Genomic DNA, 26990 nt, shown 5'->3' on the forward strand with positions numbered 1-26990 from the left:
ACCCGCTGCCATCTTGTAAGACGCGCTCAGCAGCAATTCCAATTGCTCGTCGTGTGGTTGTGTCTATTCATCGTAGTTGCGGCTTGCGGCATCGTTTGCAGCGTGAGGTGTTTTTTCACACTAACTTGTTTTTCGGCTTCTCAAAGTGAAAGTTGGTAAAACATATCGGTTCGCCTGGAAAAACTTCGATAGCAATGAAAACTGAAGAGTAAGTACTTTTTCTGTAATCAATCGATCATCTTGTAGCGTCGGCTTGTGAAGAGATGAGGGGGCTCTAATCATTTGTTTAATGTCGGTTTATAGTGTAGAATATACGCAATCGTTAAATAACAAAGTATATAATAACGAGTTTTTAAAATTTTGTTTGAACCAGGTCACAGATGAAGAATGAAGATCGTGAAAGGAGCCGCGAACGCGATCGTAATCGACGCTCCGATAGACAGAGCCGAATGAGTTCTTCGAGCAGAGATCGCAGCCGAGAAAGGAACGACAGAGCCGGCCGCAAAGTCTCCGATCGTAGAATTTACGTATCGAACATACCTTATGACTTTCGGTGGCAAGATCTCAAAGATCTCTTCAGAACAGAGGTTGGCAAGGTGGCTCACGTTGAACTATTCACAGACGAGAGCGACAAGCCACGAGGCTGTGGCATCGTCGAGTTTGAAGATGCTGATTCCGTCAAAACTGCGGTTGACAAGATGCACAGATTCGATATCAAGGGTCGAAAACTAGTCGTTAAAGAGGTATTTTCAATAAATTATTGTTTATTAATCTTTGATAAAAGATTTTTTTCTAATTCCATTAAAATTGTTTATATTATTCAAATAATTTATCAATTATTGAATCGACTTTGTTGTCGTTTAATTCTTCAACTTTTTTCCCCCAAAGTAATTAGAATGCAAAATTATGACTGAGAAATTTGCTGAATTTACGAAGCCTGTGATTTTTTTACATGACAGTGTAGTGATAAGATACTGATTAGGAAAATATATTCTTCCAGGATTATGACGTAGAACGTGACAAGTATGGACGATTGGCCAGTTCACGAAACAACGATAGGCCAAGAGAGGACAGATTCAGAGATGCTCCAAGAGGTTCGGGCATGGGAAGACAAAATATACCTGCATTGAACATTGGTGGAGGTAACAGTAGCGGAGGTGGCGGAGGAGGATTGGGTGGAGGTGGCGGAGGTGGTAGCGGCGACAACAAATTTGGAAACACTTACGGACTGAGTACACAATTTCTGGAGTCTTTGGGAATCAACGGACCATTGGTCACAAGAGTTTTTGTCGCTAATGTAAGAATACAACGTTTCATTTGAAAAGAAATCCGTAGTCAGATTTAAACGAAAACTCATTCATGTTTTCGGCCTTTTCAGCTGGATTACAAAGTCGACGAAAAGAAACTGTTAGAAGTGTTTAAGCTCGCTGGAAAAGTGTTGCATGTCGAGTTGGGCAAGGATAAAGATGGAAAATCGCGAGGTTTCGGTGTGGTTGAATACGATCATCCGGTCGAATCGGTTCAGGCAATATCGATGCTTCACAATCAGCAGCTCTTCGATCGTCGTATGACAGTTCGTCTGGATCGGGCTAACGAGCCTGACATGCCACCAAAATTACCCGAGGGTCTCAAGGGTATTGGTATGGGTTTGGGTGCAGGCGGAAATAGACTCACCGATGTTGCGCGAAACATTCCTAATGTTCAGCCGAACAATCCTCCTGTCGTCAATCCAATCTCTACCCCGGTTTTAACAGCGACTAATGCGTTTGCCGGTGGCCTCAATAACGTTGTACCAGCACAACTCGGTAACAATTGTAACATTTTGATTAAAATGTATAATAGCGAGTTGAGCTGTTGAAATCCTATGCAAAATCTTGATAAATATTTCCCAAAGTTGAATATACAAAGAGGTTTGAATGGAAATTTTTCAATATTACAGCATCGGCCCTGACGAACTCCAATGCGGCGGCTATTCAAGCAAGTCTCGCGGCGGGCAGTTTGGGAGCGAATCTTGCAACGAATTCGCTGCTCAATTCATCGTTGACGAACGAGCTTGCCTCGAATTTGAACAATTTCGGTGGTGGTGTAGGATTGTCAAGTCTACAAGCCTCACTGGCAAATAGTCAAGCAAACAATTCGTTTGCGCCTCGAGGGATTTCCAAATTGGACGCTGATTCCGGATTAAATTTTGGCAGTAGCAATGCTTTTGGTAATTCTAATTACGGAGTCAACCGAGATTTCGACGTCGGCGGCTTCAATCGGGGAGGTGATGGCGATCGCGTTTCTGGTGGAAATAACGTTTTCACCAACAATCAGAACCAAGGAGGGAACAGCGGTAATCGACAAAACAGCAACGGATCACGCCCGATGTCGGATACCATCCTTATAGGAAACGTAAGATTTTTCCAATACGAATAAAGCACGATGACAATGCAATATGTAAGAAATTTATTATGACTGTCTATTGTTTCAATAGTTACCCCCAAACACAACGTGGCAAATGTTGCGAGACAAATTCCAAGATGTCGGTGATGTAAAGTTCGCTGAAATGCGCGGTACAGACATGGGGCTGGTGCGTTTTGCCTCGGAATGGGACGCTGAGCGTGCAGTCAGTATCCTTTTGAAAAAAAACTCGCACACAAAGTGAGCGAATAATAAAAACTCTTCGACCGAGTTTTTATCCGTACTTGAGCAGATTTTCATTTTGCATTTTTGCAAAATCGAATATTTTTCCTTAATAAATTTACTACAGCTCTGATGAACCGAGCTCGTATCGAGGGAAGACAGATCGAGGTACGTTTCTACTAAGCTTGGATGCAACACGAAGGTAAAAATCAAATGTTCAGTCAACTCACAGCAAAAACAATCAGCAAATTAGTTGAAAAATGAGAAACAAGGAAAAAAAATCATCATGCAAATATCGGAGGGTCGGTAGATGACGTTCTCCCGTGCAGCGTTAATTGGGCCAGTTGGATATTAAATCGGTGTATCTTCGTCGAGTAGTCGGCCCTCCTCCATCTTCCCAGGACTAATCATTAAGTGTAGAAATGTCATGCGGAATTTTTGGTAGTTGAAAAAATGGGTGAACCGGTGGTCGCAGCAGTTTCGCAGAGACAAAAAAAAACAAAACAAAAAAAGAAAGATCCGAAAGATTGACTACGATAGAAAGAATCAAGAAGAAGAGACGTTGACTCGACGTTACTTTCATCGTTCTCGTTCACCATTGTTTTCTCGTTTCGTCAACAGATCCACGTTCAAGGAAAATATTTCACTACCCTACAGATGTATCAACGATATTTTATATCGTGCGATCCGTGACGGTTATCTACTTTCGCGGTTAATTCCTATCTTATCATTATTATGATTTTAAACAAAAATATTTGTTTGTTTCCAGCAATCGACTCATTAATCGGTCTTAGTCTTAGGTTCGTAGCGCTCTACACGATATAAAATAGGTTTCATTACAGTAGGCAATTGTTCTTGGACACCTCTTTACTCAATCTAGTTTTTAAGGTTTACCCTCCGTAGACGTGTCACGCATTGTTTGAGAACAAGAAAGAAAGAAAAAGAAAATGCGAGAGGAGTGGACGAGCCTTGAGGGGAAAGTTCGCCAGAGTACGGAAGATTCTTTGTCTTCTCCTAATTCATTACATTTCCGATGCTCATCCAAATGTCGATCTAATCTTCTTCGCGTCTGCCGTATTTATTTGCAATTTTCATTCGTCAAATTCGATTTCTCGCCGCGCTATAAAATCAAGTACGAATATTATCTTAGGGAAATGACGAATCGGTTCGTATCGATGGAATATTATTATTTTTTCCATGCTTTTCATTGAGCGTGAGTGAACGTCTTTTATTTTTCTAATCTCGAACCTTGTCTTCTCAACTCGAGAAATTTCAAGATTGATACGTCGAGGGATCAAATTTGTCCATCGTAAATTTTCATCGACTAAATTGTGCTTATTTAATGGACTACTTTTTTTTTTTTGGGGAATTATGAGAATCGTAATGGAATGGTGAAAAGTTTTTTTACGCGAGGAAACATGTGAATGTCACGTGGTTCGAGCTTCGAAAAGGAGAAATAGTAATTTGTCAACTTGAGTGTTGATTCGGCAAGAAAATAACGTTCGTACTTTCGTGTAAAGGCTAAAAATGTATTTGTCGCGAGAGCGAATTTATGCTTAATTTTTTTCTCTCAGGAGAGTTCACCTCGATTCGTTGATTTGGACGATTATTCGTATATCAAAGAAAAAGAGTATCTTTCAGCCAGTGAGTGAAGATTTCTTTGCCGTTTTCCTGGACGTACAAAATTTGTCAACTATGATAGTTTTGTATTTTTTTTTTTTTTTTTTTTAACTATTAATGAAATAATGACAAGTTTTAATATCGGTCGATCGCGCGAATTTTCGCGAGGTTGGTTGGTCCACTTTGTTTCACACGAGCTCCAGAAGCATAGAATTTGCAATTGTTTTTTCTTTCTCTCTCTCTCTCACTCTCACTCTCGTTTCTTGTGGTGAGCGATAATTTTTCTTCCGACGAACTCTCGAGAGGGCAGTTTTTTTGTGCATTGTATAACCCTTGTATAACCACGTGATCTTGATCAGTGATTGAATAAAAATCAGATTCAATTTGACTACGTATGTACTTGGCTCGTTTTGTGTGTATATTTTTTTTCTCTGCTCTTGTATACCATTTATCGCAGGGAGTGTATGGTGACCTGGTTCTTCTCAGGGAGGGGCATTAACTCATGATTCTTCATCTTATCATTTATTTTCGAAAATGGCAATATTTAAAATTGCTTTGAAAAGTCCATTACTTATTGTGGCACTTTAATCAGTCAATCGTGGAGACAAGTATTGCAATTTTACGAAATGATACTTGAAGAATGAAAAAGCTTTTGCCATCCCCTTCGCAATTGGAAGTCCGAAGCTCTCGTTCGTCCGCAGGTGAGATGATTAATTAGGCCTTTTTTCAACACTTCTGTTCAATTTCCCTCCCCCCTACCCCCTGGAGATTGATCCGTAAGAATAATGGAAGAACCGGATTTTTAAATATTTGACACACGCCTATTGTTCATTCCGTGTTGTTCAGTGCCCTGGATATTTTTTTCTTTTAATTCGTTTTTTTCGAAATCATCGAATCTCGGCTATTCTCAGTGTTGAATAACTATTTAGGTCATTTGATACTGACGATTATGAATATTTGTCGCCTGCACAATGAGGAAAATCGTGATTATCTTTGCACCTTTGGAATTTCTGTGAAATGGTAAGTTTTCTTTCGTTTTATTGTCGGATATTCGTCATCCAATTGAAGATGCAATACAAAAGACATTTTTACAAGCTGATGTCTCTTGTTTTTCTTTTTGTCCTCGGACAGACGTAACTTCATTTTTTTTCTAGATTCATTCTCCGGACCAAGATCTCCGTATTCATATATTTCGAAGTGTTGTTATGGGGTGTTTATGGAATTTTCCGAATTTGTCTATTTTTTGGGTGTGGATGAAAAATGAATTCTCGAAAGTCCAATTTCGATTGATGGTGCGAGATTTTCTTCCGTATCGTAGTTTATAAAATTTCATAGCATCGTGGGCCCCATTGAAAAGAGTCGAAAAACTCATTCATGCATCAACGTATTATTATGCATTTTTTTTTTTTTTATATAAGATGTACTTGAGGAAAGAATGGCCCAAAAGTTAAAAACTGAAACTAATTTTTCCAGGAAACTTAAAAGCGAGCCGATCTCGACTAGGTCATTCGAAACATGGTAAGTTTTGTGTTTTTGTTTTTTGTTGTTTCAGATAATGATAATCTTTTTTAATTAATAATTTGGATAATGTAGATCTAAGCTGTAAATTGATGAATTATTTATTGAATAAAGTCAATAGGTAAAGGACGGTGATGGAATGAAAAATTGGCGTACGATTCATTGACACACCTGTATTATTTTTCTTCGCAGTCTTTACAATATAAAACGCTTCGGTCGAAACTTTGTTTTTTTTTTTCTTTAAGTATTATATTTTTCCCGTGTGAACGAGCCAACTTGGTTGGGAGTTCGCTAGAGCGCGCGTCAAGCTTAATCGGGGCGTATGAAATCGGTGTGTTTTTTTTTCTTGATTCTAATATTAACGATCACTATGTTTCGAGATTAGAGTAAATTAAAAATTGTTCTGGTACTGTTTAGGCAATCTAAACGACAATTTATGTGTGTTCATTATCGCAAAATATTCATTACGTTCAACCGGAAGACCTCGTGTCTGTTTTGTATGTGTGCGTGTGTATGTATGGGTGTGTTTTTGTGCTCATTATCGTAATACACGCTCCTTTCATGATCCATTTTTTATTTTCTCATTTTTTCATTAACTAATCTATATGAATGTATTGTATCACAATTCACACGACGGTATCAGTTCTACACAAAGCTCAGAGCCCCGATTAAAATCACAAAAATGTTCTTTATCGCTTTATTGTTTTTCTCTCGTTTTTTTTTGCTTTTCGTTTTATCCATTTTATTTCATTATTGATAAAATATCATCTATAGTTCAATGTCCACGCGCATTAGTGTGTGTGTGTGTGTGTACTATTGATGATTCTGATCACAATTTGTAACGATTTGAATTAATAATCGCCGAACGATTGACTCTTCTCTGTTTCCTCTCGGCTTCTCTCGAATTTTTTCATTTTCCTTTCTCATTAATTTTATTTTCCTTATCAATTCGATCCCCGTTCGAGTTACATCGTAAGGCTGGAAATTCAATTAACAACCAACTTGCGCAGCCCGAAATAATCAATGAACGTTCGCGCTGATTCTAAATCTTTAACAACTCGCTCGATGTACAATGAAACTAAAAAGCGTCGATTATCGTTTTCCCACGAGAATCCTCAGTTTTTCCATCTACTCTTATCACATTTCATCCACCGTGTTTCAATAATTTGTACCTTTTGGCAGAAGTTTCATTTTAATAGTTAGAGTTAACACTATGATAAAAATATCTAATCTTGAAATGAATAATGAAATGGGAACAATGCAATTTTCACGAATCAATTAGACGATGCTGTTGGAAAAAATTCGTAATTTCGAGCATCGACGAATGAATCAATGTAAATTTCAATCACACGCTAAGGTAGAAGGTTAGTCGAGGATTCCCAGAAGTAGAAACGATGGTCGTGTACTTTTTAAAAAGACCGGGTCAATTTTCTTCGAGATCAATAGTGCAGAGTCAGGCCGAGATGTTTTTTCTTTCTTTTTCTCGCAACAAAATTGTATACGAGACATAAATTTGAATGGAAAAACCGAAAATACGAGGATGAGGGATAAAAAAAGTAATTGCGATTTGACCCTCGTTTAGCAGCGACTAGAGAGATTGGCTGTCATAAACCGTTATTCATTTTTCATTATTGAAAACTCGGCTAATGCATAAGAACAAAATCTTTAAGATGTTTGGGCACATATTCGAGGTTGTGAGTTCTAGCGACGACGCGAGCAGCGAGACACTCGAGAGTCGTATATTTGAGCGGATTTATCGAAACTGAGCTCTCCTTTTTGCCTAATATCATTTCGTACGTTTGATTGTTCGAATTGACCGCGTCTATGTGTGCTCCGGCCTTGAGCAAAGCTTCGGCAATGTCGGCTCTCCACGGACGCGATATCGCTGCTAAGTGCAAAGCTGTATTTCCATCCTCGTCTCTGGCGGTTGGATCGGCTCCTGCTTTCAACAGTGCCGACGTCAAATTGGGCGAGGGAAATTCGCACGCTGGAAACTTTCTCGTGAAGACCGAATCCACGTTTTGGGTTATTTGTAGCACGTCTCTCCCCTACAACGGAACAAATTCCCTCCGGATTATGAGCCTTCAAATTCTTTCGTCAAAGCCAATAATTGTCATGGAATAAAAAAAATTTCAGTCCTTTATCCCCGTATACCTTTTTTCCCTTGGCGTTTATTCGTACGAGTTTGTGCATAGCTCTGTGCAGTTCCACGTATTCGGTAGTCCCAACCTCCGGCATTTTTCGCGTCAGCAAACACGCCAAGTACAGAGTTATGACGAGTATACGATCGAGATAAGTCAAGTCACGCTCGTAAATTGGCACTTTGTCTAACATCTGCTTTCCCAATTTCACTTCGAGGACCTGCAACCAAACGTCAAGACTTGTGTCAAAATATTCATAAAAATGGTGATTGTACCATTGATAAATGGAAATTGAAATAAAATAATTAAATTTAAAAAACGAGAGAGGGGAGGGAGTACCGCTTTTGTGAAGACCCTCGTGAGTTGCTCGCGTTCGACAGGCGGAATTTTGCGTCCTCTGCCGGTTTGTCTGCCCTCCTCGCCAACCATGAAGTTGAACAATTCGGTGAAACTGAAGAAGGAGCTTTGGGTCATGGGATTCAAGGGTTCGAGCATGCTCTGTTGCATATCGAGGGCATAATTCCATAGTTCGATGCATCGAGAAAACTTTCCAGCGTCGGCGTAAATAGCTCCGCGAAAGCGGATGTAATAGCTCGTGTCGGGATGCGCGGGTCCGAGGATACGTTCTCGTATGACGAGGGCCTGCATTCGGGTTTCGTCCGGATCAGCGAGGAGCTCGTCGAGGGCTTCGGGCTCGCAAATTTCCCGGGCAAAGTCGTAAGCCGCTACGGCGGGTGGCGAGGTTGGTTTTGGTATCGGGGGTCCATCGCCACGGTATCTTTCGTCCATCGCTCGTTTCCAGAAATGCAATGCACCGACCATGTCTCTTCTTCTGTCGACGTACGTCGCTCCTAGCAACTCGAGGGCATCGATTCTGTCCTTTCTGCTGACGAAATTTGGTATTTTTATCAGGTGCTCGACGATGTGAGTGTGACCTGAAATATTTCAACGATTAAACATTCGTTCATTTATTTGTATGATATTTATGAATTTTTTATATTTCGACAGCGTACCTATAGCAGCGGCAGCCAGGAGAGGCGTCATCCCGAACGAGTCGACGTCCATTCGTGCTCCGTGGGCAACGAGGACCTTAAGGATGTCGAGGGATCCGCTCTCAGCGCAATCGTGGAGCGCGGTATTGCCCTTAACGGATTTCCTATTGGTATCGGCCTTCAGAGAAAGTAGGTACTTGGTGATAAAATAATGACCTCTGTAGCAGGCTATCATGAGGCAGGTGTGACCGTGTCTGTTAGCAACTTCGATATCGGCACCGTGGTTCACGAGAAACTTGACGATGTTGTAGTGCCCGTCGAAGCACGCCGCCCGCAACGGTGTCGAGTTTGTTTTCGTCGTTGAGTTTACTTTGGCCCCTCTTCGAACGAGAAGAATCACGAGAGCGTGGTGTCCTGCCGCTGCTGCGCACCACAGAGGCGGTGCGTCCTCTATCGTCTCCCCATCGAATACCACTGTCAAACAATCGGCAACGTTAATCCTCTTTTTATTTCTATTCCCTTTCTCAATTTCCTTCCACTTTATTTTGCGATCCAATTTTCCTATCTGTATTTCTGCTAGTCAGTTCACCGCATTTCAACAGTCACACGATCCACAATTCTATTTTCCCGACACTAAAGATTTTCTCCCCGTCCTATCATTAGACCGTAAAGCAAATTTTTTTTTTCGAGTTATTACTTTGTCGGCATTAAAAAGTCTGGAGTGGTCGTAAAAGTGAATCATTGCTCCATCCACGGAGGGAATTAAACTTGAAAAAGTAACGTCCACTAACGGTGGTTCGATGAGGAGCTGTAATTTTTGAAATTATTATTGAATGCGAAATAAAATTTCATAAAAATGAAATAATATTTCTACCTTTACGATCAATAATCACACACGATGCAGCGTGACTGACGTTTCAATGATAATCGCATCTTTGAACGAGAACTCCACTATTTTGATGAATATTGAAGAAGCCACGAAGCGAAAACAACGCCACGAGCTTTGTTTCGAAGGCCGATCACTGTGCAACCAGTGAATTTACCATGAAATATTAAAAAGACGTACCGGAGCCCGGTTGTTCGATGTCGGCGCCGCATTTGTCGATCAGATATTCGGCGACGTCGTAGTGCCCGTTCCTGCAGGCCATGACCAACGGAGTTGCATCGTGGGTCTTCGCATCGACCAATTGTCCTACCTCATGTTTCCCCAAGTGCTCGAGAAACACCTGCAACACGGAGATTCAAATTTGCTTGTTTAATCGTACGTTGGCTATTGTAAAAATCATCAGCTCGGCTTTTGTTTTTCACGAGACCTGTGTGGGTATCTTATCAACGGGATCGAAATCGACCTTTACTCCCTTATTTAGTGGAAAAATAAATTTTTGCCAAAACTTTTTTTTACTCATTTTTTTAGAGCGTTATTTTTTTGGATTTTTATCAGGACTCGACTGTACACCATTTTCTTCTTCACAACGAAAATGAAAAAAGTGTATTTTCATATTGCAGATGGCGTACGGAGAACACCTTGTGCTGGAGAGAAGATTGAAGTCGTTTTCGTGCCTGTTGTAGGATTTACGTACGAAGAATTGTCTTGCAACGGCGTGTTCAGCAGAGAAGAAGTGCACGGGACATTCCGAGTGAAGTTCTTTGACATCACGAAACTGCGCAAGATTCGTTTTCATTGAAAAAAAAACGTGACGTTTCCACTGGAAACGATTCCACGACTGTTGACGGGCTCGTGTTCAACTTACATTTGATAAGATGGAACCCGTGATGGAAGAATGAATAAAAAATTGAAAAAAGTGACGCCTCGATTGATGCGGGCCAGTGGAATGACCGTCGGAGAACCGAAACGAGAAAATCGGTTGCGAATTGGTGTACGCGACAGCCCGAAATGAAAGTGAGTGTGAAAGAGCGTTTTAGAAGCGTTTACACGAGTTCGCCGTGTAAAAGTCACTCGAAACGTCTCCGACCGAGGTTCAACTCGATATCGAAAAATATACTTTCGATCGAAACTTTTTGGGATAAAAATAACGAAGAAAATGTCACGAGAAACTGAGATTAATTGGATTTTATTGTCCTGATTTACGGAGGCACTTGTTCGATCGCTCGAGCACTTTTTTTTACTATCTTTTGCACGAAATTAAAGAACGCTGAGTCCGAGAATTTCAAATCAACGACCCCGATCTCGGTTATTCTATTTTTTTTTCCACTTTTATTATCAAAGTGGAGCAGTGAATAGAATTTGAATTTTTGTATGCGGGGAGCAATGAAAATTAACGCAATCTCGTTGCACCAGGTCCACCGAGACTTGACGAATGCAATGAAAAAATTATTGGAGGATACACCGAGAGTAGAAATACATTTGACGATGTCGGAGACCGATGTGCGTCTTTTTGAATACTCGGCTCATCGAAGCTCAGTCCAGAGATGTTCCCCCTCCATTTTTTGCGCACTCTCTTTCTCTCGTTTTTCTCAGTCTCATTCCGCACACACGTCTCTTATTCCCCGGGGCCACCCTGACCACGGCTCTCCAAGATTCACTGTCAATTATACGGGGCACCGTAAACCCCTTAACTGATGGCTGCCCAGACAGTGAGCTTCTAATCATTGAGAATCTAATTCCACAACGACAATGTTGAGCTTTCAACATTTCTGTTCGAAAATTTTGCAAAAAGTAGGGAAAAGTGTGGCCCAACACGGTTAGTCGTTTGTTGAGAGATACGAAGAGATCGAATGTTTGAAAATTGCATCAAAACGTCGAATTGCGGATGACGCTGAAGTTTGCAACGTTGGAGTCCAACGAAATGATGTAAAAAAACTCTCGAATAATTTTAAGAAATCTCCAATTTTGTGCCGAATTTGAAATTTGTAGTTTTTCAACGTACACCAATGATCCGTGAAATGAAAATTGGTGAATTACAAATAATTATTTCGTTCATCGCAAACTTCACACTTTGCAACCTTCAACGTCATGACTCGCGGTTCTTTGTTTTCTCATTGACGAAGGTTGAAGCGCGCGCGCACACTTCACCATAATTTAGAGTAAATACGCGCGTCTGGCAATTGCTGTCTCTCTCGCTCTCTGCAATCAGTACCGGTGCAGTGTATCAAGCATCGCCTTCAATCCGACACTCGAAATTCTGTTCCGTATCCTCGTTTTACAAAACTTTGTCACGTACACGGCCGAGTGACTATTTACGTTGCCGGCCTTTGTTATTTACTTTGAACAAATCGAATTATCGATCTAGTGCGAGACTGAGTAGTGTCGAAAATCTTTCGGATTTTTCCTTTCGATGTGCGAATCGCACGAAAACATCTTTACATTTGATTATTCGTAATTTCGTCGAGGGACTTGATAAAAAAAAGATGAAATCGTGTCCCAGGACTCCGACGAGAAATGACTCGAATCAGCAAAGTCCTTGACTCTCGTGAAAAGTAGAACTCGCACAGTACATTACGATTAGTGGAAAAGCATTAATATGCAAAAAACTTGATGTCGGAGCGCAATCTCAGGAGCAGATCTCCGACGATTATTTTTCTACATAAACGGATTCCGTCTTCGAGATAATTAGCCCTCGATGCCTCGCGAGATAGAAATTACAATCTTTTAAATTGCTAAACACCGTCCCTGGATTCGTGCAGCGGAGATATTGCGCCAATTGTGTCTGTGGATCCACGACTTTAAGGCAGACTATCGAACGAGGATTATCAAGCATCCAGAGGCCTTTTAGATCTGGAAACCTTCGAGACAGTCATTTTCTTCTGCGAACAGATCAGACGCACTTTTCCTTGTGTCGCATCGCAACGACGCCGAAGTTCGCAACGTTCGAGTCCAACGAAATTAACATTTCTAATCGACCAATTTTTTATTTCACGAATCATCGGTGAAAATCTACGACTCGCAAATTGGGCGGCGGGTAACAAAGTTGGAGAGTTTTTTCAGACCATTTCGTTGGACTGCGACGTTGCAAACTTCAGTGTCATCGCATCGCAGTGGCCCACTCTCGAGCTCCTCATCGCGACCAGGATTCCCAGGAAAAAATGACTCTTCCATTCTTCTATTTTTCCTATTAGAAATTGTGAAAACGTGCGCGGACCCGACGATCTCGAGTTTTTCTCCGGCAAGGACGAGTAAATGGGACTGGATACTCGAGCCCGGCGAGTTTGCTCGGCGACGACGCGCGCGTCGCACACAGTCGGCTCGACCTCTCGCTAAAATGTGAGAGCGTGCTCTTCCGCGATTGGCTCACTCGTCATTTTCTTTCGTTATTTCTCCACATTTCGTTGTACTTGCTAATATTGAATATTTCGTATTGCGGACGCGGAGATAGCGTGCAATCGTCGCATTTTATGTCCTGGGGCTTCGACGACACTTGCGGGTTAATCCGCACGTGAAAGTGGTTTCGAATCTGTGATTTCGCAGTCAAATTTCAATTCTGCAATTCGTCGATTTTTAATAGTCAATAAAAACATAAATTTGGTCCTCGGACGGGAAATAAAGTGGTCGATCGTCGCCGTAGAAAATTAGCGCCCATTCCATCCAGTTGGATGACGGCGATCGATCGAGAACACTTGGAAAGCACCGATCAAAGTCCCCATTCAGCGAAGACATTAAATAAGCATAAATCGTAATAAATTTAACAAATTTATCGGCATACTCGTGCGTGTATATCCGCGCTGAGATGTGACAAGACTCGACACTTTCATTCATACATGCATCCGGCGGTGCTCGTTGCATCAACGTTTACGCAACTTTCTAATTGTTTCCCTACAAATCGTGTGGAGTTGAGGTTTACATAACTTATCGGTTCGCGTTCGCTCTATTCGTGAAGGGGGAGAGAAAAACGAGCAGAGAAAGGGGAAAACATTGCGCGCGGAAATGGAGCGTCCAGTCCGAGTTGGTTTTATTGTCAAGGCTCATTCGAACAAAGAAGAAGGTATAAATGCTCGAGCGTGCGCGATATTTGAGGGTGAGACTGGCTGATCGATAGGCGCGGAAAATGTCGACTGCAGACGTCAGTTAATTAAAGACGCACTTGGAGGACGAACCGGTCCGAGCAAAGGTCGTTTTCCACGTTCTCAATTGGCCTCGGTGTACAGAAAAAAATGAAGACATCGAAGCGGCAAGTTTTCCCGCCGGAAGTACCCAAATTTCCGGAACTTCGAATCAGAGCCAAAGTATTAAGAACAGTTGGACGTGCCAGCTGAAAAATCGCTCGGGAGTTTCTTCCTCGGAATCGGACGATCAACTACGACGCTGAAGTTTCCAACGTTGGAGTCCAACGAAATGAACGAAAAAAACGTTTCTAATTCACCAATTTTTTATTTCACGAATCGTTGGTGCAGCTTGAAAAACTACGAAATGCAAATTTGGTAGGGATCAAAATAGGAGAACTACTGGAATTATTGGAGAGTTTTTTTCGATCATTTCGTTGGACTCCAACGTTGGAAACTTCAGCGTCATCGATCAACTCGTCGCGTTAACCCCGAGGAAAATTTCCAAGACACCTTGTATATAGGAGAGACAAAAGTCTAGACACGGGAGACGTAAGCTGAGTCACGTAAGCAGCGAGAGGCCACCCACACGTATGCACTCGTACACACTCCCATAAATGACCGTTCTTTATTTTCTGGCTCGACAAACTTTTCACGCGACTCTCACTGTTACCGCGCGAGATGGCGTCAGTTTAAATGCCTTTATGACGATCCTCGAGGCATTTCTGCGTCGCTACGCGATCGAACAAAAGTACCGGCAACGCAAGTTCAATGAAAAACGTACGTGGGAATAGAAATTCGTCCGAATAGTCTCGTTTCAACGCTCGATCGATGAACAGTCGTATTTTTTTACACAGAAATAGGACGGACGTTACAAAACTGAAACGCGAGGATCGAGAGATTGCGACGATGTTCAATTATGCTCGCGCCACGAACGAACGAATAATAAACATATGCGTGAATAAAACAGGCCAGCGGCGAAGCAATCTGAATACAGTTATCGTGTTAATTGACCGAAATCTAGAACGACTTTGGTCGTCGAGACGACTAAACTTTCGACGATGTATTCGTATAAACCAGTTACTCTCAATGAATAAACAAATGAAACGACAAATTGAGCGGTCACCTGTGAAAAGGCGCAATGAAAATGCAAATTTATTGGCGTTACGACATCTCGCGTGGTAACGATCGAGAATCGTCATTAAAACTAATGAATATTTGTAATCTCGTCGGCTCGGAAGCACTGTCGAACGAGACAAATCTGGCCGTAATTGGACAGTCATTTTTGTGCTTCCTTTGATTAGCTTTATCGATGAGAGGATTTTCTCGTTTTTGCAAAGTTCGCTCCAACCCCGCGGACGCTTCTTTCTCTTTCGTCGCAGTGATTTTCGTCTGCTCAATCTTTCGAGATTTTTTTTTGTAGTTTTTTTAATAGCTCGATATATTTATGCTCGAAATTTACGACCCGTGAATGATTCGAATGCCAATTTTTTCCTCGGTATTCGATTCTAATTTTAGTGCAGGAATCAATTGGTTGGTTCGATTTCCAAGTTTTTTTCCTCGCCGAAAAACGACTGTGGATTCACGACGAAATCGCGAGCGTCACGCTCCTGCACAGACTTCTTTTACTCTAACGGTAAGCGTTTGTCCGAGGACTCCGATACCATATCCTAACGGAAACTCCACATTTTTTAACCTACGAAAAGTTTAGCCGGCACACGGTACCGTTTCGTTCGTGTCATTAGAACCGGCCTTTCCAATTCGAATCTAACGAATCCGCTGAGTCATGTGCGCGCGGACCGTCGCGAGCTCCTCCGACGATGAACGAGTCGCTTGAATTTTCAAGGGTGTTTATTCCACGCGATTTCATCCGAGATAATCCAGCCTGTCGAGCTCCAATCGAGCTGAGAAATTCGATCAACAACCATTTTTTTTGCAATTATTAAACGAGCGTTTTTCCCCGCACATATAATCACGAGCGCACGTATTTTTAAAATTCAAATCGAGGCCTCGGACATGCGCGATGACGCTGGAGCTCACGTCGGAGTCCGACGAAATGATCTGAAAAAACGCTCCAACAATTTCAGTTGCAATTGCTTTTCAACCTGCACCGTGAAATAAAAAATAGCTGAATTAAAAATGTTTTTTTCCTTCGTTTCGTTGGACTCTGACGATGCAAACTTGAGCGTCGTCATGCGCGGTTAAATTGGATTCGTTGCGATCGCTTCTATCAGCGGGTCTCCCACTCTCTCATTCTAATCGTGTTTACACAAACGAGTCTCGTCAAGGAGTTGTCTCTTATCGATTTTCCAACGTCACGACACACTCGAGCTCCAATGGAGCTCGAAATTATTAGCAAACGTTACATAAACGTCCATGCGTGAATACACCGTTTATGACGCGCTGAAAAATAATGAAGTAATCTATCGTGGGAGCAACTTTATCAGAGAGAAGCGTGCGGAGCTGGAGCCCTGGGAAGAATTTTTTCCAGCCTTCCACCGAGCTCCCTTTTCGTTTTTTTCCACTTAATCTTCCTCCCGATCCGAGATGGGGTATTTGTACAGATTTTTTGACGTTGAAAAGAACTGAATTGGTTGCGATTGCTAAACGCGAATACGAATGACGCGCGCACTGTTCACCGCCGGTGTATTGAATAAACAATAATCATCGAGCCTCATTCGCTCGTAATAAATTGCACGAACTTTCACTGAAAAATTCACGATTGCAGAGGCTCGGAGATAATTAATGGGGGATCATGTATAGTGAGGAAAAAATCGTGTCGGAACGCTCGCGGCGAGGAGAAGGCCCGGGACGGGGGAACCCGAAACCTTGAACTATGGAGAATTATTTCTCGGGAATTACGTAAATATTTTTTGAAACAGTTTCGAGAATGGCCAAAGTTGCGCAATCGATTTTTTAATTAATTCTATTAACGGGTTTCTAGATTTGTTTTTTCACGTTTTATTAGGAACTGGGAGAAAAAAATCCTTGAGAAAAATGGTGTTCGGAGCGAGGTTCGGAGTGCAGGAAATTTGAAACGTTGCGAGCAACCTTTCGATGGCGCTCTGTCGAGGTGAGACAACAAAACGCGCTCGCTCAAGTCTCGATCCCGCGTGCGGGGACTCGAGTCTTCTTTTATCTTCGGTTTTATAAAACTTGCGCGCGTTTATGCAAACGTCACGTCACGGAAAGCACGCGTATCCGGAGAAACAACTTCTTGATGTTTTTTCCAACCGCGTTATTTATGGCGCGGATTGTGACGCATTGGAAATCCATAATACGTTCGAACAGATCGAAGCCTCTGAGGCTCCAAGAATGTCCATGTTACTGGGATTCCTGTGACTATGATCGATCGACGAACCCAATCTGCAGGGTGATCCAAGAATCGTGTAGCTCGAAGAATTTTTCTTTTCAAATTAAACGATAAATTCGGTCGAAACTCAATCACGAAATTGACTCAAATTCGATCATTGAAACAATTAATGAATCAGTTGAAGTTTGCAGTGTTGGAGTCCGACGAAATGAAGGAAAAAAACGTTTGTGGTTCACCAATTTTTGATTTCACGAAGGTGCAGATTGAAAAACTACGAATTGCAAATTTGGCAGGGAACAAAATTGGAGAATTGCTGAAATTTTTGGAGCGTTTTTTCACATCGTTTCGTTGGACTCCAACGTCGCAAACTTCGGCGTCATCTTCGACCGCGCACGCATTTTCACAGTGCACATTCATTTTGTTGTTTTCACGGACGATTTTCGTGATGGACGACGCTGAAGTTTGGAACTGTAGTTTTCCAACGTTCACCAATGATTCGTGAAATAAAAAATGGTTGAATGACAAATGTTTTTCCCTCGTTTCGTTGGCTCGAACGTAGCAAACTTCAGTGTCATTCGTAGTGGCCGAACGAAAGAGTTTTGTCGGTTCCCAGCCGACGGTGAGTCGAGCACTTCGGTGAAACCGAAGCTTGTCACGAAAATGTGTCGAACGTGGAAAAACGTGATGATCGATCGAGGGCTCTCGAGCCCCTCGGAAGCGATTCCGAGAGCGATCGATCGGACACCCTGTACGCGTACGTGTATCCGCGTGAAGACACACGCGGATGTTTACGACGTCGGATCTCGTGTCAGCGAGAAACGCGCGTATGTATGTCCACGCAAGACTAAGCGCCATTAATTTGCAAATGCGACGTGTAGTAATTTGTTCGATGGGGAGCATTCGTGTGCAGCCCATAGAGTAGAAACAGCGCGTCGGTGTGCGCGCGTGAGTCGACCACTAGCGGCAAAGATATATCGATTACTCCGGCAGCCTGCTTTGACTCGAGCCGATTAGGGATCCGTCAGACTGACGTCAGTTCGCGTAAACAGTCGCGAGTGGATCCTCGCGAATCAATGATCGTTAGTCCGATGAATTTATCTCCCTTAGCACGCTTCAGATCTCTTGGTAGCGTGAAAAACGAACTTGAGCGAGCGATAAAAGCGCATTGTGGTGTACGAACTAATGCAGAAAATTACAACGAACAGGTGCTCGCTCCCAGTCGCATACGTCATTGTTTTCTCGCTCGTAACACACGCGTACTATCGAACGAATTAATCGAGTTTCCCGCGGCTCGTACGAATCCTTCGGAACAATGCGCGAGCGTTGAGTAATCGGCTGACACACGAATACCGCGAAGCTAGTCTTCGAGGAGTAATGAAATACTGGAAAATTGGAAAAACATGACACTGAAGTTTGCGACGTTGGAGTCCAACGAAATGATCTAAATAAAAAACTCGATAATTTCAGTAATTATCTTCGATTTTGTTGCCGAGCGAATTTGCAATTTGCAGTTTTTCAACCTACACCGATAGTTCGTGAAATAAAAAATTGGCGAATTAGAAATGTTTTTTCCTTCATTCTGTTGCTGGAGTTCAATAAAATGATGTGAAAAATTCTCCAACAATTGCAGTAACTCTCTTCAATTTGTTACCTAATTTACAATTCGTAGATTTTCAGTCTGCGCCAAAGATTCGTGAGATAAAAAATGGTTGGATTACAAATGCTATTTTCGTTAATTTCGTTGGGCTCGAAAGTTGCGAACTTCAGCGTCGTGGAGAAGGGCAGCTCGGAGCTGCGTAGCTCACCATGAGAAGCGCTGGAAACGGTTGCCCAAAATCGTTAAAAAATGGAGGAAGAAAAGTTTAGCACTCTCTGAGAAAAGCGATGGAGGAAAGAATAATTTTGACGAGGTACAGCCACACGTTGTCCATTTTAATTGTGAGGAGAGGCTCGGGCGATCGATCGCGGTGGAAAAAACGAAGGAGAAAGAGAGAAAGAGAGAAAAGTGAGGCTTCGACCGGCGAAGATTCGCGACTGAGCGGATTCGTCGTTGAGCTTTTCTGCCCGAGGCTCTCGCAACTCGGTTAATGAAGGAATAATAAAAGTTTAAATAATCATAATGACAACGAAGAGGAATAAAAAAACGGTCGATCGATGAATCGCTACCGGGACGTGCGTACAACCGGACGGGGGATTGAGCAAAAAGAATAGACGCTTGAAAAATAAATGAAGCGAGGGAACTTAGCATAAAAGTTCGTCGATCGCGATCGAGGCCGAGTGCGGAAAATCGTCGCTGTCGCGCGCTATTCTTTCGTGTATAAACCTACGTCCACGTTTCAGGACAATTCAATGATAATTAGTATATTTGCGGAGTCGGTTAATTAGGGGCGCGATACCATTACCGGTTGCAAAATTTCTGCGCGCGATTTGCAGTTGTAACTATTCATAACCGAAGCACGTGCGAGCTCGTCGCTGATAAATAATGCTCGGTTCGGCAGCAATAAATCTGGTTTGCAAACGAATGGGAACGGGTGTGAGTCATGCGTGCGAAATGCCGACAGTTAAATTGAGCAACGTTTCCATCCTTTTTTTCGTTAATTCGCGAAGAAAAACTGCGCGGTGTTTAGAAAGCGATGAGGAATTTATATTTCCGATGTATCTCGAGAGCGAGAGCGATCGAAATGCTCCGATATCGGAGGAGATCCAGCGAAATAAATATCGCTGCGAATTTTAACGCTGCATATTCATGCGGGGAGGTAAAAGGCGAAACGAAAGAGCGATCGCTCGGGTGCACGCGAGATCGAGAACGGCGATCGGCTTTTCAGCCGAGACGATCTTGCCCCGTAACCCTGAGAAATTCAAAACAAAACCTCGTGAATAAAGAAAAAAGGGTTTTCCACCACCGCCCGATTTGGCATTTTTGTGTCTTCGTTTGCGCGCGCGCGAGCCGGAACGAAGGTCAACGATACGAGGCAATGCGCCTCGCCAATGAGAGAGTCTTTTGTCTCGCTCCCGTACACGGACTCTCAACGCTGTCAATGAAACGATCTTTCAAATCGATCAATGAAATATCCATAGACCGTAAGATCTCTCGTAGAAAAGAGAAAATAAAAGCGGAGATGACGCCGAAGAATGCAACGTTGGAGTCCAACGAAACGATGGAAAAAAACTCTCCGACAATTCCAGTCAATCTCCAATTCTGTTCCCTGCCGAGTTTACGACGCTGAAGTTTGCAACGTTGGAGTTCAACGAAATGAACGAAAAAAAAAGATTTATAATTCATTATTTTTTTATTTCACGAATTATTGATGTGGCTCGAAAAATTACGAATTGGACATTCGGCAGGGAACAAGATTGGAGATTTACTGCGGAATTATTTGTGAGTTTTTTTACATCATTTCGGTGGACTCCAACGCTGGAAACTTCAGCGTCATGCCGAGTTTGCAATTCGAAGTTTTTCAACCTGCGCAACGTCAAATAAAAAATTGCTCAATTCAAAATGTTTCTTTCCTTCGTTTCGTTGGACTTGAACCTTGCAAACTTCAGCGTCGTAAGCTCTTAAGGAAGCTCACGCGAATCTAATGGAAATCGAAAATTCCAACTTTAAGAATTGACATTTGGAAATAAGCTAGAAATATACAGCGTGCATCTATTCCCAGAATTTTTATGGGATCTTTCGTCTAGTGTCGAGGAAACAATTAACGAAAACCACATTTTTTTGAAGGCTCTTGTGCCTGCCACATTTCCTGTGAGACGATTCGGATTTCATGAAATAGGATCCTCCCAAAAACGCGAATAAAACAATATAATGTCTTTAGATATCGATGATGTCTTGAAAAAACTTCGTTACCGGTGAAAATCACTTGGGAATGGAAAAAGAAAAACACTTGTTTGAGGTTAACGAGTAATAACGACACAAACGGTGAGTCAGCTGGTTTAAAATATGGATATGCATTCGCGTATAAATAGAAAATGACCGTTTTGCTTGACGATTTAACGATACGAAAGTATTTTAACCGCCGTCACATTAAAAATTGATTAATCTCAAAAAATAAGTTACACATTATTTGAATAATAGCGAGAATAAATTTTATTCGTTTCTTCGGTCACGAAAGGAGGAAAAAAGTTCAGTTGCTTTTTTGAATGACAAGCAGCGACGCATGGTCTTCCTTTAAAATGTGGAAACATCGTCCCAACATCGATTTGAAATACGAAGTACATTTGCTCCCCGGGAAATTCATTATCGGCATAAAATAATAGCCGACCGAGTCGAGCGGTACGGACGCGAAGGAAGAAAAAAATATCGGAAAGCCCGTCTCTACAATGCACTCTTTGTCGCGAGGCTGAATTTTCATTATCGAGAAACGAATTGAATTTAAAAATATCCGAGTCGTCGGTTGATGGAGGTGCGCTCGCTCTCTCGCGGGAGCCTCCGCGCTGAGAAATAATAAATATACAACCGCTTCTGCTGTGGCTTTGACCTCCTTTCGTTCCACCCAACACACTACTCTTGTCGGGAGGTTGCCCAAACTTTACAATTTCATTTGTCCCAAGGACAGAAAGTCCATACTTCGATATCGCTAGCAAGAACCTCACGCAGTTTTAATTTCTTCCGAAAAGCACGAATATGTTTTGCCATTAAACGATCATCGAGTGCACGAACGAAACTCCTCACCTGCTCATCGTAATTTGATTGAGCACCTGCGCTGCCAACTGCGCCGATCATTTCAGGGCTTCGGCTCAATGATTCGAAGATCGAAAGCTCGAAAAGTTTTCCCTGTCAGCGGCGGCCCTCGCGATCGACTGTTTTTTTCACGATCCCCAAGCGTCAGAAATCAATAAAATTCTTACCAATTTTCAATCAATAGAGTCGAATGATTTAAAAAATGGATTAAAGAGAAAAAACGTTTCTGCGTTATTTTGAGTGGGCATCCAATCGCGAGGTCACACCCCGCAAAGGAATCAATTTCCACGTGATTGAGTATTCGCTCGCGGTGACGGAAGGGATTAGAGGCTGAGGCTTCTTCGGGAAGGCGCGTCGATTGTTTTGAAGCCGAGAGCACAATCGTTCACGAGTGTTTTCATCGCCGAACCACTCGAAAATCATGAGCGTCGAAGAAAGGGAAAGAAAAATAGAGCAGCAAAATAAATAAACTGCGCCTCATTTTCTTCGAGCCTGACTGGCTCTATCGCGCGTCAGGATTTTTCTGACCACGCTACGAGCCACGATACACACTCCCTAATTCTAAATATAAACGGGCTCATCTCACCGCGAACGCGGCTATTTCCTACTCGCGAAGTAGACACATCGTCACCAAATTCCAAAATCCCTCCTTCCCCTCTCTAACCAAAGTTTTTATTTTTCAAACGTCCCCCCCCCCCCCCCCACGGGAAAAACACACGGCTGACTCTTTGTTGGCGGCAAACCCAACACGCGCACGCCTCGAGCCCACTGAGCAAAAAAATGTTGACTTATCTCAAATTCAGACATTTTTTTCTTTGACGAACATTTTTTGGCTCCTGCGTTAATAATTTAATGAAAAAAAAATGTCACGACACGATCGAATAAACCGGATGAGCTGATGTTCGTCGGAAAAATCGGCGATGTGTCAAATTTTCGATTAACTCAGTTCGATGGACAAATTCCATTGCTGGGTGGGGAGAAAAAAATCTTTCCGCTACTCCGCCTCCGCCGATATAAATTATCCCGATAAAAACTGAGCGATGAAATTGATGATTGAAGAACGATGAGGCAAATTGGGTCTCTCATTTGTATCCAACAAAATGAATATCGAAAGTCAAATCTGCCGCGTTTGTTGCAATTTGTTAAAATATTCAAAGAGCATAATTTAAGGAGAAAATTTTCAAATGAACGAGCCAATGAGGCAAAGCTTAAACGATTATGAAAAAGCGATAGGAAATAATCGTAAAAATATAAATGAGTCCTCGTCGAATGAATTTGCGAACACTTTATTCAGTGATAATATCCGAGCGCGAAAACGGAGCCATTTAACGAATAAATAACGCGAATTTTTGCTGGCATTGGTAGCGAGTAATTTTCGAATAAACGGGAAAGAGCTGCAGCGGGGAAACTCCGTATCGAATTAATTGAGCAGAGGACAATTAGTATTTGCGCGAGACTCTCGCGCTGCACCGAGCCTCGGTACGTACGTATTTATTTAAACGCACGCGTCAATGCGCACGCGTGCGCGCGCTTAATACGTGCAAACGCAGATGCACGAGTATAATGAGGTCCGAGTCCGACGAGAGTCGTTGGAAAATCGAGCGTGGGTGGCTAACGAGTCTAGGGCGAACAGCTCGAACGAGCGAGACTCGTATCTTTGACCGGTCGACTTAATTACGCTATGAATGCCTACGATTAAGACTCGCCGTGTTTTATTGCAATTTTTTCCCATAATCCGAGAGGAATAAGAATGTGTTAACGTTTACCAAGTGTCAACAGACATAGTCTGTTCGCTTGAACAGTCATTATTAGTCATTATTTATCAATAATCATAAATAATCATGAGAACGATACGGTGACACTCGTTAAATGCCATGGACGTGAAAAAAAACGAAAAATTTACCATATTTAGCATTTTCGTAACCACTCGAGAGACTTAAATGTAATGACAGATGAAAACGAAACATTAAGAATATCTGATAATTCTAATGATTCTGCCGAGTTGTTAAGCTCCGACTGAAACGTTAGTATAGAATGAAAAAAGTAAATAAGAAGAGGGAATAAGTGTGGTTCGTTATTCGCGCAAACGCACGGGCTCCGCATTTAGGAAGTGCGATTAGCAATACTAATTAACGAGACAATGGAATTAATTGTTGCCAAATGGGAATGAAATTAGCGGTAAATGAAAGAGTCATTGATAGGAGACAAACAGAACAAAGTAACAAAGTATGAGGCCGCAGCGCGAGAGAACGCGGATAAATATGGTGAATAAAAGCTTACTTTGAGACGCTTCAGCTTTCCATCCCTCGCAGCGTTGTACACCGCGCTTTTATAATCCATTTTTTTTCATAATACGCTCAGCCACAAGCTCGCCACAAAATTGATATGAGATGATCTTTGCGCTGGTTTACTTTTTGTTTGATGAAACGTATTTTTGTTTTTCAATTCTTTGTTCTCGGCGTTGCCTTCTCTCGCTGTCTCGGGGCTGTATTTTCTCAGTTTTTCAAGCACGATTATACAGGTATTTGGATTATTCGTATATTCCAATGTGCGTATAAATAAATGTGTAAAAAATTTGAACTCGATTTGGGTGAGCTCGTGATTCGAGAGCACCCGCGACACAACACACGAGATTATTCAACGCTGCTACGTCTCGGAGCTAGGGTGACTTGATTTAACACGCGAGAAGCGAAAGAGAGTGAGGGAGAGCGTCTAAACTCTCGAGAATTCGTCGAGCCTCTCAGTCCTCGATGTACCGAGATGAGCGGAGACTTTTAGAGGAAAAAATATAGTATCTTGAGGAGAGACTGAGAGAAAAAATGAAAAACGAGAACGGCGAGGAATGAATAATCGATGGCAAGGTGTAGAACTTTGGGAACTCAATTTTTCGTTGGCACTTGTTTTTTCGTCTTTTCTTGTATACTCTGGTTCCTCGTCCCAGCTGATTTTCACTTGCACGAATAACTCTAGGCACATACACACACACACTTACATACACGGGCACACGCACGCACGCGCGACCCTCGCATTAATCGATCTTTTTCCGTAATTGAGAGATGACAAAAAAACCCTGCAACGTCGTTGTTGTTGGGGTTGCAATAATTGATTTGAGAGAAAATAAAAAGACAATGTTTCGAGAATATAAAGGCTGCGCTTTGCACACGACAACTAGCGACGTAAAGCTGGCTGCCTGGATTCTGGCGACGCGCTGCTGCTCACACGGGCTACCCGCTTCCCCCACTCCTTTCCTCACCCACCCGCCACTTGACGACTTGACTCCCTCGTTCTACCGGCCCCCCTGGCTGTCTGTACTTATCCGTATTACCGTATGATTAATTCTTGCCTCGTCAGAATATATTTTCATTCGGTTAAATTAGTTCTGAGTTTTTACTATCTATCTCGCTATTTTTTCTTGGAATTCTTGCAGTCGTTCTGGGAAATTCTCCGAGACTTCACCTGCTTCGATGATATACAAAGCAGTTTATATTTCCAATACACTCGTGATCGATCGAGCCGTGTCGAGCTTCCAGCGTTGGCCGCGAGATAGCAGCGGTATTCTGAGGTCACCTTTTCTAACTCACCGACTCTTGGTAATAAAATATCGTGTATTCACTTTTTTCTCAGACGTCGTAAAAAATATTGACTTTCTCCAAATTTTTAATTCTTTCTTCCAGATGACAATTAGAAATGCAGTTTTTTCTGTCAATTTGTTGAAAGATTACTCCTGGAATCGTATTCCGTTTCGCAAGTTAATTGAGCTTTCCTTCGCGAGATGTCGCCATGCTCGGGTCTCTGAATTTTTCCAACACGTCGGTACAGTCCAACGTGTCAACCAACGATCATAACCGTCACTTCACGGACTTATTTTATCCACTGACGAATGACAGTATCTGCGTTTCGTCGATTGAGGATCCCCAAGGTGATGAAATATTATCTCGATCGTTAAACTAAACTAAGTTCAGTAACAAAATATACTCAATATATAAAGTCATCGTTGAATACTCGTGACTAGCCAAAAAAACGTCAAGGATAGAAAAAAACGCTGGCACTTTTCATTTTGATGCTGTTTTATTTTCTCATCGCCGTCTCCAGAGTTGTGAAGTTGTTGACTTCGTCAATTTACTTTTTTTCCTCTGAATTCGAAAAAAATTTGATCATTTCATAAGAACAAAATCCACATTGCGCGCACGCATTGGAATTTGGGAGAAAAATTTCATGTCAAACGAATTATTAGAATAAACTAACTAGCGCTCGTATTTATTCAACCGCCGGTTCACGTATACGAACGTTCTTCGTAAGGATTTGGTTCGAATACAAAAGTTCACGAATGAATTAAAAATATTTCGAATCTTATTTATGTTGGCCGCTTTTTTGATTCTTTGTTTACAGTAAACAATTTTAATGATCAATAACATTGAAATATGCTTCAGGAAAACCGATAAAAAGGGATAAATGAGAGTATGAAAGGAACAATGCCCAGAAAGAGAATAATAAGTGGTCAGGAATTGATCGTCCACAAATAATCTCGACGGACACAGAATATTATCGTAAATGTACACAAGCGGTGTCCCGAGAGTGAAGATCCGAAAAGTGTGAGTTCAGATTAACCGTGAAAGTCCTAAATGATGACGACCTTGAGGTTTTTCTTGTCGCACGGTCCTCGACGAATCATTATCGAATCTCACAATTTCGCAAAGTACCGGCGCACGTCTCATTTCCATCGGTCCAAGCTCGAACGACTTGGTCACAAGTTTGAGGTTAACTCGCTCGAAAAACTCGCGCGGGTTCCTGAACTTGAAATTTCATCCCGCACGAAGAAACGTCAGCACGTAAAAGTTTGCTTCAAGGACACATTGTACATGGACACTTGAAAGTACTTAAAAGACTCGTGCGGCGTGTACGAGTTGGAAGGGGGGTTAGCTCGAGGCGCATATCGCATTATATAGCTGGCCAAATACTGCTACTATTATGTCTCACTGTATATACCGCGACATAGCCCAACAGAGGGAGTCCGGGGTGGAGCCGTAATCATCTCCGGACGCGGGAGCGTAAGAACGAAGAGAGAGAGAGAGAGAGAGAGAGAGAGAGCGCAAGAATAT

The 26990-nt window shown here is 42.2% G+C and overlaps 2 protein-coding genes across 4 annotated transcripts; one reads left to right on the plus strand and one right to left on the minus strand.

Moving 5' to 3' along the window:
* Positions 1-7: 7 nt before the first annotated feature.
* On the plus strand, positions 8-4633 carry rump (rumpelstiltskin). The gene is made up of 7 exons (XM_043420868.1): positions 8-208; positions 374-743; positions 1001-1297; positions 1379-1805; positions 1940-2394; positions 2477-2612; positions 2753-4633. Exons 1-7 carry the CDS (start codon positions 195-197, stop codon positions 2806-2808), a joined length of 1755 nt encoding a protein of 584 aa, XP_043276803.1. The 5' UTR covers positions 8-194; the 3' UTR covers positions 2809-4633.
* Positions 4634-5921: 1288 nt separating this feature from the next.
* On the minus strand, positions 5922-25063 carry LOC122411821 (protein fem-1 homolog CG6966). Of its 3 annotated transcripts, none has more exons than XM_043420866.1 (6): positions 24172-25063; positions 9963-10122; positions 8918-9370; positions 8244-8839; positions 7918-8124; positions 5922-7811 (listed from the first exon to the last, which is right to left on the minus strand). In XM_043420866.1, the coding sequence occupies exons 1-6, from the start codon at positions 24229-24231 to the stop codon at positions 7407-7409; spliced, it is 1881 nt and encodes a 626-aa protein (XP_043276801.1). In that variant the 5' UTR covers positions 24232-25063; the 3' UTR covers positions 5922-7406. The 3 variants fall into 3 exon arrangements, with proteins under 3 accessions (XP_043276801.1, XP_043276802.1, XP_043276800.1); XM_043420867.1 differs by lacking the exon at positions 24172-25063 and adding an exon at positions 19013-19030; XM_043420865.1 differs by lacking the exon at positions 24172-25063 and adding an exon at positions 10477-10593.
* Positions 25064-26990: the final 1927 nt, after the last annotated feature.

The sequence above is a fragment of the Venturia canescens genome, chromosome 6 (genome assembly GCF_019457755.1).
Source record: "Venturia canescens isolate UGA chromosome 6, ASM1945775v1, whole genome shotgun sequence".
Lineage (NCBI taxonomy): Eukaryota > Metazoa > Arthropoda > Insecta > Hymenoptera > Ichneumonidae > Venturia > Venturia canescens.

What these genes read in the sequence shown, in the direction of transcription:
- rump (XM_043420868.1), top strand. An exon ending in CAAGAGTTTTTGTCGCTAAT is followed by an intron (nt 1,298 to 1,378) that starts GTAAGAATACAA and finishes CGGCCTTTTCAG; the next exon opens with CTGGATTACAAAGTCGACGA. An exon ending in CGTTGTACCAGCACAACTCG is followed by an intron (nt 1,806 to 1,939) that starts GTAACAATTGTA and finishes TCAATATTACAG; the next exon opens with CATCGGCCCTGACGAACTCC.
- LOC122411821 (XM_043420865.1), bottom strand. Translation starts at nt 10,578, where the DNA reads ATGAAAACGAATCTTGCGCAGTTTCGTGATGTCAAAGAACTTCACTCG. An exon ending in CCTGGCTGCCGCTGCTATAG is followed by an intron (nt 8,840 to 8,917) that starts GTACGCTGTCGA and finishes GAAATATTTCAG; the next exon opens with GTCACACTCACATCGTCGAG. An exon ending in CGAGGGTCTTCACAAAAGCG is followed by an intron (nt 8,125 to 8,243) that starts GTACTCCCTCCC and finishes GTTTGGTTGCAG; the next exon opens with GTCCTCGAAGTGAAATTGGG.